The 13688-nt window shown below is 41.3% G+C and overlaps 2 protein-coding genes across 2 annotated transcripts in view; both read right to left on the bottom strand.

Moving 5' to 3' along the window:
- The window catches only part of LOC109420978 (zinc finger protein 60-like), a 70533-nt gene that overhangs the window by 27190 nt on the left and 29655 nt on the right, over window positions 1-13688 (bottom strand). The gene's annotated exons all lie outside the window — the stretch shown is intronic.
- LOC115269478 (zinc finger protein 181) lies at window positions 10765-13313 on the bottom strand. The gene is made up of 3 exons (XM_029878252.2): window positions 12481-13313; window positions 11582-12405; window positions 10765-11512 (listed from the first exon to the last, which is right to left on the bottom strand). Exons 1-3 carry the CDS (start codon window positions 13147-13149, stop codon window positions 10855-10857), a joined length of 2151 nt encoding a protein of 716 aa, XP_029734112.2. The 5' UTR covers window positions 13150-13313; the 3' UTR covers window positions 10765-10854.

Here is a 13688-nt window from a genome sequence, read left to right as displayed (position 1 = left end):
GTAACAGAAATGATCAACACCGCTGCTGTCCATGCAAACAACGAGAGAACATTTCTGTCATGACACATCTGTCCAGCAAAATGGCAAGACATTTCTGTCTAGTGGAGACGTTGGGTAAGGCCATTCACAAATTGCGGTGTGGACTACTTTGGGCCGTATAAGGTAAACATAACTCGGAACATCACAGATAAACGATGGGATGTATTATTCACATGCATGGCATCTAGAGCGGTACATATCGAGATGGCTCCTAAATTGGACACTGATTCTTTTTTGTTATGTCTACGAAATTTGCAAAACCGACGAGGAAAGGTTGCGAAATTGTACAGCGATAATGGAACGAATTTCATTGGAGCCGATGCAGTACTCAAGTCTTTAGTAAAAGAGATCAACACTAAAATGGAGAGCGGAACTGCAGCTGAAATGGAAATATCTTGGCACTTCAATCCACCAGGAGCACCCCATTTTGGTGGTGCATGGGAGAGCTTAGTTAAGTTAGCAAAACAAACAATAAGAGAGATGATGGACAAATGGAAGGAGAATGTTCTACCGAAACCCGAAACTCTTCAAGCCGCATTCATTCAAGCAGAATTCATATTGAATTCTCGCCCATTGACAGATGTACCAATTAACAGCGCTGAGGATGAAGCAATAACACCATTCCATATTCTGACTGGTAAAAGTGGAAAATATGTTCCACCATGGATGCCAACGACAACAAAAGATGAAAAAGAGCAATGGAAATTAGTACAATTCTATCAAAAATATTTCTGGGATCGGTGGAAGGCTGAATATATTCCACGATTGTTGAAACGGACAAAATGGCAACAAAAGGCTGAACCAATTAAAGTAAATGATATTGTAGTTTTAGCCGATCAAGACGGTCTTCCAGGATCCTGGTTGAAAGGTCGTGTTGTGAAAGTATTTCCCGGCAAGGATGGTCAAGTTCGTTCTGCAGATATCCAAACTCAAAGGGGCATTCTAACGAGACGGGCCGGTAAGATTGCTGTATTAGATATCAGCAACAAAGAGCCATCGTTAATGACAGCTTCAAAGATTCCAATCACAAATAATGAGTTGCAAGACAATCAACCAAAACGAAAGATCGTTGATACTACGTTCCTAAACTGGGGAAAAAGAATGAAACATGACGAAGATGAAATCAAATCAAAAGCAAGATCACTTAACAATACACATCGTCAAACCACTCAGCGTAAAATAAGGTACACAACACCTGGGACTGTTGCAGGAGTATTTGTAACTGCTGCAGCATTACTCTCATTGACGGATGCACTAACAGTCAAACCAATTGAAAGTGATGGATTAGTGTTTGATCATCACGGAACGTGTCTTTTGAAAAGAGGAACCTGGAAAACAAAATTAACAACGAACCTGTACCCATCAGAAGATATATCGCTTCTTAACGAAATACACCGAAATATTAGTAAAGCTCTGAAATCTATGGAAGGCATGGTTAAGGATTATACTATAAATCAAACTATACAAGCAATCGAGAGACACTGTGATGAAACAATCCTGGATATAATGCAGTTCTCTAGGCCAAAAAGAAGTAAAGGAATATTTGGATACCTTAAAGATTTTATTTTCGGTGGAGACGACGTAGAAGAAGACATAGCAGCTATGCGAATTCATGATGATCGACTGTTTCATGACATTTCTGATACGATGGCAAACATCAACGGGAAAACAGCACATATGAGTGAACAATTTAATAACAGGATATTCCAACTACACCAAGATGTAGATCGCTTACATAATGATGCTAAATTCGAAATGCTCGAAACTAAAACATTGGAAACAACTATATTAGCTCGTGAAATGATCGATGAAATTGGTTCCAAATACAGAAAATTACGTCACGATCCATTACCACGTGAGGTGCAGCAGCAATTGAGGCAAAATATAACATCATTATTGCCAAACGGGTATTCTACATTGGATCACGAGCTAGCAAATAATTTTAAATTTTCAATGATTAATGATTCAATTGTAATTATTGTTGAAACAATTGTTGTTAACAAAGATCCGTACGAACTGTTCAATGTTTATGCAGTTCCTAACGCAGTTAATCAATCACAAATAATTGTCGACGAACACAGTATCGCAATTAATCATTATAAAGAGTATTTTTACCCCAAAGAAAACGATATGATAAAACTGAACACAACTCATCAATTGATAACTCAAGCTACAATAAAACGTAAACATGATTGTATGTCTAGTTCAATTATGCACGAAACTACCAATATCAAATGCAAAACTAAAATACACAGTACTCCATATTCAACTTTAATTCAGTTATCAGAATCAAATAAAGTGCTTTTTTATAAAAGTGACAACGAAAAGGTAGTAGTGCATTGTAATACGGTTGTCAGTTCAATTCCATACGAAGCAGGAATCATAACGATTGGACCGGATTGTAGGATCGAAAGTGCGTACAGCACAATTTACGGAAGCATATCAGGAGAAACCCACAAACCGATTACGTTTTTCAAATCAAGGGTACAACTTAATTACCACATCGAAGAACCAATCGAGGCAGTTGCGAATATTACGACATCTGAGGCAGAACCGGATAATCCATATTCAAATGATATAATAACCGTAGTTGGTAATCCCGAAGTAATTTACAGGAACTCAAACACAGTAATTCCTTTGCTCATTTTCGTAATATTAGGATTAATTATTGGAATATATGTATATTGTAAATATTTTAAAAACAAAATAAATGTACCAAATAATACAGAGAATCAAACTAATCAGGATATGAATCGAAGAAGTATAAATTTGTTACCAATGCCTATGGTAAGATACAGGGAGGATCCAGTAGTAGAAGAAGCAGTATGAACAATACATTGGAATTTATTGTAACTCTTTCGAATTACGGAGGCCGGATTGTTGCGACGCGAACTCATTATAGGCTCCAATCATTATTAGTTGTATTTACCAGAACATTTATTTTGTTAGGATGCATACACCTCATTCTCATCATTCATTCCTTTCCATTCAATATTCACCAGCACCGCCTCATTAGCGCGTTGGAAAGTACGCGTCATAAAACAAAAGATAGGTAAGAGAAAAGGAATACAGGCAGTTTGTTTTGATAGGATTTGCGAAGGATTCGAAAGGATAATCATTTATGACCACACCTTTTGCTCGCGACAAAACGTCGTCTTCCTTTTTTCCCTTTCTATTTGTGTACCGACCAATCGGTCCGTTTTTAGTTACCCATTCGAAATTTTTGTATACCTGTTAGATGTAAGTAGGCTATAAATATGAAATCAGAAATACACAAGTAGGTCACAACCAACTGAATGGTCGTAAGTTTCAATCATCCGAACTCACGCTCTTCAAAATTGTTGCTACGAAATAGTGGAAAAGCCTTTCACACTGAAAAGGAACTATTCGCTATTAAGTTCTTCAATTAGAAGAAATCTTTAGTTTGAAACAATAACAGCTGTTAAATCCGTTTCAACTGCAGAACAATATCACTTCACTCCATCAACTTTCACTCTGACTAAAGCATTTGTCAAGCAGAGTACTTCATCAATAAAGATGTGAGCCTGTACCATCATATTGAGTTGTTAACTCACGAGCGATCGCGCTGTTGTATTTTGTACAACACGTTGAAAAAATCTTGCTTTTTGTACTCAGCATGAGCGTGGTGCTGACGGAGGTAGTCAACCGCGCGAGTTACGGAAGGTTAAGAAAAGTCTCACGAAACCTGATGCAAGAAATCTATATACGGGAGAACAAAACAAAATGTTTTGAAAGTACTCATAAATTCTTAACACATGGAATATGGAAACAAGTCACTACAACATATGCATTTGGATTGTGCAATATCATAAGATCCTATATCAACACTCATATTGCCAGCAACGGCATACAAGATCACAAGACAGGCAGTACTATGTACACACAAATTTCTGACGTAAACATGTGTCGTCGTTCTTATCGTCCTTTTACGTTGATCAAATTGATGTACTAGATCATTTTGTTCACGTCTTTGAACGATTTGATTTATGTCATCAAGAAGTGTCAGTTTTTCGGATTTTTTCACCTTCTAAATGTTGTACACCGTGGTACCAGTCTGGATCAAAATATGCGTGCTTGGACTTGACACTAATTTCACATTTGAAGCAATCATATATCCAGTTTGATCCATTGAACTGTTCAATCCTTTTCTCGTTAAACCGCCGAAACGAAGCAGCTACCAGGACAATACATGAGAGAAACAATGAATACACCAAACTCTGTCCGGCTACCAACGTAGCAAAGGAACAAAACTGCGCTAATTTCATAACAAGTGGCCCCTTAATGGTATGGTTATCCTGATAACATCCTCTAGCACAAAAGCACCACCTAAAATTCAAACCAAGATATTATCGTCGCACCACCAAATCGAAGTCGTCGCTAGAAGCACATGCGAAGTTGCAGCTGCGAAGTAAATTTTAATCTATTTTTTTCTGTTGCGCATCATTAAGCTAATTAAGAGCAACAATATGCACTAATCCAAATTGAGTTGCGACATTTCTAAGTAGGTGAAAAATCAATTTTCGCACTTTCGGTCACTTCGTATTTCGACCAAAAGCATAATATGATATGAAAAACAATTCTGCCCTTTTCCTGATGCCAGCCTGTGAAATCATTATCTTCTCTTCTTCTTGGCGTAACGTCTTCATTGGGACAAAGCCTGCTTCTCAGCTGTTCTATGAGCACTTCCACAGTTATTAACTGAGAGCTTCCTCTGCCAATGACCATTTTGCATGCGTGTATCGTGTGGCAGGCACGAAGATACTCTATGCCCAAGGAAGTCAAGCAAATTTCCTTTACGAAAAGATCCTGGACCGACCGGGAATCGAACCCGTCACCCTCAGCATGATCATGCTGAATACACGTGCGTTTACCGCCTCGGGTCCCTTGAAATCATGAAATCATGAAATCATTATCTTCCATGTTTATTTCTCCCTTTGACGCTGACCACCTCAGTGTTTCGCTTTACCATTTGCACTCGTGTAGCAAATATCAAGAAATAATGTATGTCTCAGGTGAGCGAAAAAATGAAAAGATCTTCCTTGGGACCAGAACTTGAACCAAGACTCTCTCGGCAGGATCTGGCTGAACAGCCCCTCTCCCAGCCTCATAGCTTATATGTGCTCCCTCATCCTCCGTGAACTCAAATATCTCTGTTGTACTCTTTATTCAATACACTTCTTTCTCCTTCCGCATGTAAGTGAATTTAATCACAACTCTTTATGTACTCAGGCGGTCAGTCAGTGAATTTAATCACAGTTGGTCCCATGAGCTCTCTCAGTGACTCAATTAGCCGATTTCACCATATTGTTAGTGAATTTAATCACATGACTGTTACCTATCCGTGGTTTTCTAGTGAGCTTAATCACAACATCGTCTTGCTCTTAGTGAATTTAATCACAGTCCTCTCAATGCGTGTCACGTTCTTCTTATTATCTTAATCACAAGTACCTTCCATATGTGTTCAGTGAATCCAATCACAACATCCTTCACGCACTTCTCGTGAATCACAAACCAACTGAATCCTGCACCATGTACTAACGATAAACTCCATCAAAATGTTTAAATACATGACATGCACTACATTCGGAAGGTGAGGAAAATTCGTCAGAAATATCGCGATTACTTGGTGAGTTCTATTGAAATCCGTTGATGCAATCAACCACTAAATACAACCTCTAGCTTTGAACAAACTGCATAAAAAACCGCTGGTCACTTGAGCTAAATTATGGACTTTATGGAGTATTTGTTGAATTAAGTTCAAAATCAAAAAAGTGTCATGAAACGTTGAATTCAATTCAATTCAATTTATTTTTCTGTAGTCAATAACACTATTTTAAAGAAGGAACTTAACATTAACAATTCAGAGATTTGGATAACCTTACAACTGAGAACAATTCAATTTCAATAATAGAGACGTATGTACAACATTTAGAAATTGCTAGCTACGAGTAGCTTTTTTGGGGAAAACGAGTTTAAGATTGAAAAAACCCTAGATTTCATGATTCTTAACGCTAATATCACAGATGTTGAAGGTGGAATGCTTCGATGAGCGGATTTGCGGACATCGCACAGGAAGCCCTAAATGATCTTGTAGCACGTTCGATGCTTGCGTCAATTGTATCGACACCAGCCAGCTTGTGGAGATCATCGGTCGGATACCACGGGTTCAGGTTGTAGACCATCTTGAGCAGCTTGTTCTGCTTCACCTGTAGTCGTTTACGGTGCGATTTGGCGCAGTTGCCCCAAACCGCGGACGCATAGATTAGCATTGGCCGGATGATACACTTGACCACCAACAGCTTGTTCTTCACGCGCAGCTTCGATCGGCGACTCAGCAAAGAGTATAGGGCTTTGGTCGACCGATCCACCTTTCCAGCGATGTAGTTTACGTGCTTATCGAACTTGAGCTTCTGGTCAAAAATCACTCCCAAATACTTTACTTCGTCATCCCACGTAGTTTGCTGGCCGTTGACCATGATTGATCGACGTGGGAGGTGACGAGCGACTCGTCTCCTGGTGAAGTAGATGGACTGTGTTTTCCCCGCGTTGAGCTTGATCCGCCATTTGCGTTGAAATTCCTCAAGGTTGTTCATTGCCGCTTGTAGGTGAGTGACGACTATAGATAGTAGAGTAAACATAGATCCGCGGACACCGCTGACTAAAATGTTTCAAGCGTGTAAGTAGTAATTTTCAAAAGTGGACGATTGAATATGACGTCATGCGTTCCATTGATGTTGTCCAAATCGTGACGTCATGCTCGTTTGGATACAGATTTTGACAGTTCGTTTGGATACAACGGATTCATCTTAGCGGATCTATGTTTACTCTACTATCTATAGTGACGACGATGTGCGGGTCTTTGTCTGATGCCAGGAAAGCGGTGTCATCCGCAAAAAATGCGTATGTTACGCCGTCGACCATCAGTACGTCAGAGGTAAGGACGTTGTAAAGAGTCGGGCTTAGCACTGAACCTTGGGGCACACCAAACGGAATGTTGTGGGCACGGGAGTATTCACCATTTACAGGGGATACTCAAAATAACTGGGACAGGTAAAATTTTCACTTGTCAAAAAATGTTCAACTAGCTGTAACTTTTCGAATAGGGCATCAAATATTCTCAAATTTTTAAGTTCAGCAACTAGTTGTGTATCAGTGGTCCAATTTTGGTAAAGTTCGGGCTATTCTAAACGAAGTTAAAAATATTCTAGAAAAAGGTATAATTATCCGATAGCCAACTTTGAGCTGTTATATCTCCGGATTCAATAAACCGATTGAAATGAAATTTTGACCATTCATGACTTATATGATGACCTCTTAAAAACGTTTAACTTAACTTGAAATTGTTAACAAGAAAAAAAGTTATAACAATTTCATTCATTTAACGATTTTTTAGTAAATTCATCAATTTCTAATATGCATCCCATTACTTTCTCAATTTATTAGCGGCTATGTTGTAACTTTCCTTCACAACACATTTATATATAAGTCATTTAGAGGGAAATTAATTGAACTATAATTTGCATCTTGAATTTTGAAACGATGTCGAAGTTTTGGATAATTTGGTGTTTTATTAGAAAAATAATCTAATCGTTATAATTTTCTTCCGTGTTAAGAATTTTAAGTTAAGTCAAAGGTTTTTCATAGCTCATTATACAAGTCATGAATGGTCAAAATTTCATTGCATTCGGTTCATTGAATCCGGAGATATAACAGCTCAAAGTTGGCTATCGGATAATTTTATCTTTTTCTAGAATCTTTATAACTCCGTGGACAATGGTCCGATTCTCTCCAAAATTGGACTACTGATACACAACTAGTTGATGAACTTACAGTAAAAAGTTGAGAATATTTGATGCACTTTTCGAAAAGTTAGAGCGAGTTGAACATTTTTTGAAAAGTGAAAATTTTACCTGTCCCAGTTATTTTGAGTAACCCCTGTACCGTTACCGAGAAAGATCGGTTCGAAAGGAAGGACTGCACGATCTTAACTAGGTAGAGAGGTAGATTCGAGCGGAAGAGCTTGAAAACCACGGCTTCCTGCCAAACCGAGTCGTAGGCTTTTTCGACATCCAGGAGAACCATACCAGTCGACTTTCCCGTTTCGAAACCGCGCTTCACTTTTTGCGTTATGCGAGCGAGTTGATGCACCGTTGAGTGCCCCGTTTTGAAGCCGAACTCCTCGGGTGGAATGCATTGCACTGTCTCCAGGTGACGGTTCAAACGGGCGAGGATTACCCTTTCGAGCACTTTGCTCAGGCTGCTTAGGAGGCTTATCGGTCGGTAGTTACCTGGATTGGTGATATCCTTGTTCGCTTTCGGGATAGCTATCACGTTGGCGTGTTTCCATCTAATTGGGAAGTAACTCAGGACCAGGCATGCGTTGAAGATTTTCGTCAGCACCACCAGCCCTTTTCTTGGCAAGCGCTTAAGGCAGATATTCCGAATGCCATCCTGCCCGGGAGATTTCCGATTTTTTAGCGTTCGGATGATTGACTTAACCTCTTTCGGCTTTACCAGAGCAGCGTGAAGCACTGGAGAGCTTGCAGCACGGATCTGGACGAGTGCATTTTCCACTGCAGCCGAAGTTTCAGGATCTCCCGGCTCCTCGTTGTTGTGAGCAGTTGCAAACGCCCTGTCATGAAACGTTGAAAGTTTATTAAACTGGGTACGATTGTCTTAAAGTCTGGACTTTTTTATATTTGTGGATGGCATGATAATTTCCAACTGTATGTGTGGAGTGATAGCTAGATTGCACCATCCGCAACAAACCGAAAGCGTCAAACCCAACGGCAGATATCGAAATTAGTTGTTTTTCTTTCTACCATCAGTGTAATTTATGCATTCTATGGATTGTAAAAGAAGCTGCGGCTTATAAGAAACTCATTTCTACATCAAATGTACTACGCACATGCTTATTCAGTTGGTGTTTTCAATAAACAATCGACTAACTCCTGCGAGTACATATACAGAAAAAGAAACGGAGTGTACATTCCTGAACTATACACACCAAACCGGTCCAATAGGTGCTGGAAACTTGAAGAATGGCATTTTTTTATATTAACATAGCAGCACTCAATAAAAAGATTTTATAATACCAGGAGTGAATTTAATCACAATATTTCAAAGTACTATCTTTTATCAGTAGTGAATTTAATCACGATGTCTTTAAAGATTTTGGTGCAATAATGGGCGCTCACAAAATTAGACTGTGTTCGATTGCACCTTTCTTTCACTTTAGATACGAATCAACCGAATTGATAATACCTACATACCTCGCAGTAAAAAAACAGCACACATCCTTCATCGCGCCAGTGCATCTGGAGCAACGCCGACGCTACAATGAATATACTCACTGTGTTCTTCCACGGTATCACCGTACCACATCACCGCATCTTGCAGTAATTCCAATTACCACCTTCATCCAGCAGAAACAGACACACATTTGCACGATCTGTGTAACATTGATCCCCCGCGGTTGATCACTAGCACATTCACTGTAAAAACACTCCCCCATGCCGCGCGCATGGAACAATGACTCAAGGTCAACACTTTTTTCTGCACAAAGTACCCACGCTACAAGCGGCGTCACATCGTTGCTTTCATTTTTTCACCTGCTGGAAAATCAAAACTCTTCACACTATTAGCTTTCTTTCCTCACTTTTCACGATTGATTTTTTTTTTAAATTATTATTTTTTTTCATTTCTTCCCAATCTATTTGCATTTTTCACCAATAAATACCATTTTTTTTTCTCCTTTGTATTCCAATCACATGGTATTTTTTTTTCACTCCAATGCAACTAAATTGCTCAGTCACTTTGCGATATACTAGCACAGAATATAAGCAAAATTATATCAATCAAAAACAAATCAAAAACGCGAACTTTACGCGGTAGAACTTGATTTTACTTTTCATCCTCGTCGCCACTTGTGGTAGCCGCGTCTTGCAAGCGCGAGTGTGTATATTAGACTGACTATTCTTCTGTTGCGCTGCGCACAGTCGGTCGGCTGATGTGTCTCCACGTAGGAGCATGAATGCGCGCGAGTGCATTGTATTAAGGTAAACGAGTGAAGACACTCGTCACCACATCGCCTAAGAAGTATTTCTTTTACATGAATTTATGGAGATCCAAAAGAAAGTACTAAAATTCTTGAGGCTGCCTTTCTAAAGAAAATAGGCAACCGACAACTCTGTTAATGTTGCTATCATTCTATTCAAGACTTGCTTGTCAAATACCCAGCGTTGTTAGTAATCCCAGGTATAAGAGAAACAATACGATATAAGTTAGTTGCCACTGCCTTATAAACCTTGTAAACCAGAACACACGAGAGAAATACATGTGTCCGATCCCTGTATTCTGAGCACCAAGGAGTGACAGTAACCTTCTTAGCAACGTCACTCCCATCGTTATGTTTTGAATTTATGTTTCGTATACGGAACGGTTGGCATGAAATGTCCCCGTTCTCATTTTCCAAAAACTATAACAATGCTGCACAGAAATTAGTCTATGGTAGACCTGTGCAGCCGTTTCCTTGTATGGCATTACAATCGGTTTTCACTATGTACACGCCTGTGGGATAGTGTAGTGTTAGGTATTACAAGTTGTAATTATTATTAAATGAGATTATTCTGTTATCTCAACGTATGAAATTAAATTATTAGGCGGAAAATCTTCAACTAGGTTCTCAATCAGAATCTCCCATCATTATATAATGAATATTGTTTTAATCAGACATCAGACTATTCAACCTACGTTATGTACTCACCCACTCGGACGCCACTCCATCGTCGAACTTCAATTCCCATCCCCGGAATATTCCACTTTCGTTTCGACACCTCGTTGCCCTGCGTCCAACTCGGGGTGAGTTCTCTCGTGCTTTCTCCGCCCGGACGAGGTGATGAACGCAGCCGGACACGCCCGGCATGGGAATGGCTTCTCCCCGGTGTGAATGCGCTCGTGCGCCTTCATGTTGGCCACTTGGACGAATGCCTTCTCGCAGTAGCTACACTTGTGCCGGCGGTTGTTCTCGTGCATGTCCAAGTGATACCGCAGCTTCTGGTTGTTGCTGAACTTCTTGTCGCAGTACGTGCACGGAATGGTTTTCGCCGCCTTTTTACCTTCGTGGGCCGTTTCGACGTGCTTCACCAGGGTTTGCTTGGTGGGGAACCGGCGAGCGCAGATTTCGCACTGGAACTTCCGGGTGTGCGTCGCCAGGTGATAGTGCCAGCTCTGCACCGAGGTCGTCGTGAAGGTGCAGTTTTCGAATTCGCAAGCCCTATCCCTTGAGTAGCGGTTCTTCCCATCGGTAACAATGCCCTTGGGGTTACTCAGATTTACATCGTCCTTCACATGGTCGTATTTGGGTCGTTTTATGCTGTACTGAGTACGATATCGAGGATCGTCGGGGAAGTGCTCGGCCATGTGGTAGCGCAGCATGGGAGCGTTGATGAATCTTTAGCGGAAAGAAACAGGCGTGAAATAAAACAAACAAACAGAGAACAAAAAATAATAAAACACTCACCTTTTGTTACACTCCGAGCAGACGTGGGCCTTCTCGCCAATGTGACTTCGCTTGTGCACCTGGAAAATCGACTCGTGATTGAAGCGCTTGCTGCATTTCTTGCATTCGTACGGCTTTTCGCCGGTGTGGATGCGCAGGTGTCGCGTCAGTAAAGCCGAACTGCTGAACGCTTTCCCGCAGTGATCGCACTTGAACTTGCCCTCTCGGATGGCCCGGTGTTTGTAGATGTGCGTCGAGAAGGCTCGCTTTTGGGTGAAGAATTGACCGCAGTCATCGCAGGTATATCCGTCTGAATTGATGTTTTCGTGCAGGCATTGCATGTGAAGGATGTAGCTCTTTCGGTTGATGTAACGCAACGGACAGTAATCACAGACGTACGAATACAGATGCGACTGCAGATGTTTGTTCAAAGTAATCAATGACTTGAGCACGATGGGATGTTCTTCGGTGCTGCAGGCACAAGTGTACGGAACGAGCTGGACATGCTGCTCTATGTGACTGTCAAGCTCGTCCTCATTTTCGTGAACTGTGTTGCAAATGTAGCAAGTGTTGGGAATCAGTGTCGGTTCCGGTAGATCTTCCGTAATTTTGTGCTCCTTCACCTGACGGACGCGTTTCGGTTTGTACAATTCCTTCCAGGAATATACAATTTTCTTCGAAGAGCCTGCTTCTTCCTCTTCGTCAGATTCGGAATAGACTTCTACTGTGAGGTTGCTCTCGGGTGGGTCATGCTGTATTGACCCACTGCTTGCAGGCTGTTCCGTTCTATCTTCCTGTTCATCATTCAAGTGCTCCTCTACCATCTCCTCTACCGGTTCTATGATCTGAAGCAAAGAAAAAGAAAATGCTCAATGTATATCAGCAAACCGACTTGAACATAGCCTTCAATCTCAACCTACCAGTTCCGTTTTGACGTCCTTCATCAGGCTGTTGAGATAAATTTCGCTCTGACTCTTCCAGTGCACCACATGGTTATCGAAGCACCGGTAGTGCGCCTCCAACTGCTTGTTCTTTATCATATTCCTCAGCACTCGTTCCTGGTGCAAAAACTCCTTCCGAACGTTGAACGCCATATCGATCTTCCCCACGCAGCTGGCGCATATCTTCGTCGGAAGATTAACTTCCTCCTCGTCGAGCACCAGCCCGGTTACCGTGTAGATCACATCCACCAGGCTCTCATTGTGGAGCTTCGAGCTAAACGGGATCAATCCCGCCGCTTTCTTGAGGCAAATCCGGCAGAACAGTGACTGCAAATTGACGGAGGATGCCGACGACTCCGAGACCATTACGCGATCCCTTTCCGCCAGCATGTCCTCCTCGGCCTCATCCGGAGAGTACACGGTAGGGACTGCTCCAGCCGTCGGACCGGTTTCAACCAAATCCGCCCGGTGGAAGTGTTCGGCGCATATCTGTTTGTTTCTCCATCGGAATCGCTGGGGATCTGCCGCTCCGACGAAGTCAATCCACTTCGAGCGCAGATAGTCGTCCGTCGCGGGGAACGGATAGCACGGAACTCCGCGGTCGCCTTTGGAGTTCCGGCAGATCGGGATACAGCACAGTTTTGACATTTTCCTACATCACATTAGCAACGTACAATATGAAAGCAAATTTATAGTTTAATTTTTTGTTGTAACATGCAGTTTTTACAACTTTTGCACTAATTTATTATAATATTTTGCAACTTTTTGATCAAAACATGACAAAAAATTTATTTTGTTTCAATTTTGTCAAACGCAAAATGTCCAGGAGCTGTGGGATAAAAAACGGATCTCGGAATTGCTGTTAGCATCTCTTTTTCACGCTTAAACTGCTGCGCACATCGCATGAGAGCCGATGCACACGGGCGGCGCGTCCACGCAGCGTGCACGCAAGCGCGTCCTGAGTTACACACAATCAATAATGGGAGGATGCACACACTCAGGAATAAAAGTATACACGGAATTACTATTATTTATGCATTTTGTATCCGCATCTCTCTCACTCTCTTTCTGTTTTCATGCTATCTGCCGTTTAGCCTGGGTTGAAGAGAAATGTTTTGTCAACCCAGACGAAGCACCAGATAGCATGAAAACAGAAAGAGAGTGAGAGAGATGCGTATACAAAATGC

The sequence above is a fragment of the Aedes albopictus genome, chromosome 2 (assembly GCF_035046485.1).
Source record: "Aedes albopictus strain Foshan chromosome 2, AalbF5, whole genome shotgun sequence".
In the NCBI taxonomy this organism is placed as follows: Eukaryota; Metazoa; Arthropoda; class Insecta; order Diptera; family Culicidae; genus Aedes; species Aedes albopictus.
Note: the sequence above shows the minus strand (reverse complement) of the source record. Positions and strands in the feature narration are given on the sequence as shown.

Excerpts from the sequence above, each read along its gene's own strand:
- LOC115269478 (XM_029878252.2), bottom strand. The coding sequence starts at position 13,149 with ATGTCAAAACTGTGCTGTATCCCGATCTGCCGGAACTCCAAAGGCGAC. Across the intron at positions 12,406-12,480 it reads AGGACGTCAAAACGGAACTG|ATCATAGAACCGGTAGAGGA; the intron begins GTAGGTTGAGAT and ends TCTTTGCTTCAG. Across the intron at positions 11,513-11,581 it reads TGCTCGGAGTGTAACAAAAG|ATTCATCAACGCTCCCATGC; the intron begins GTGAGTGTTTTA and ends TTTCCGCTAAAG.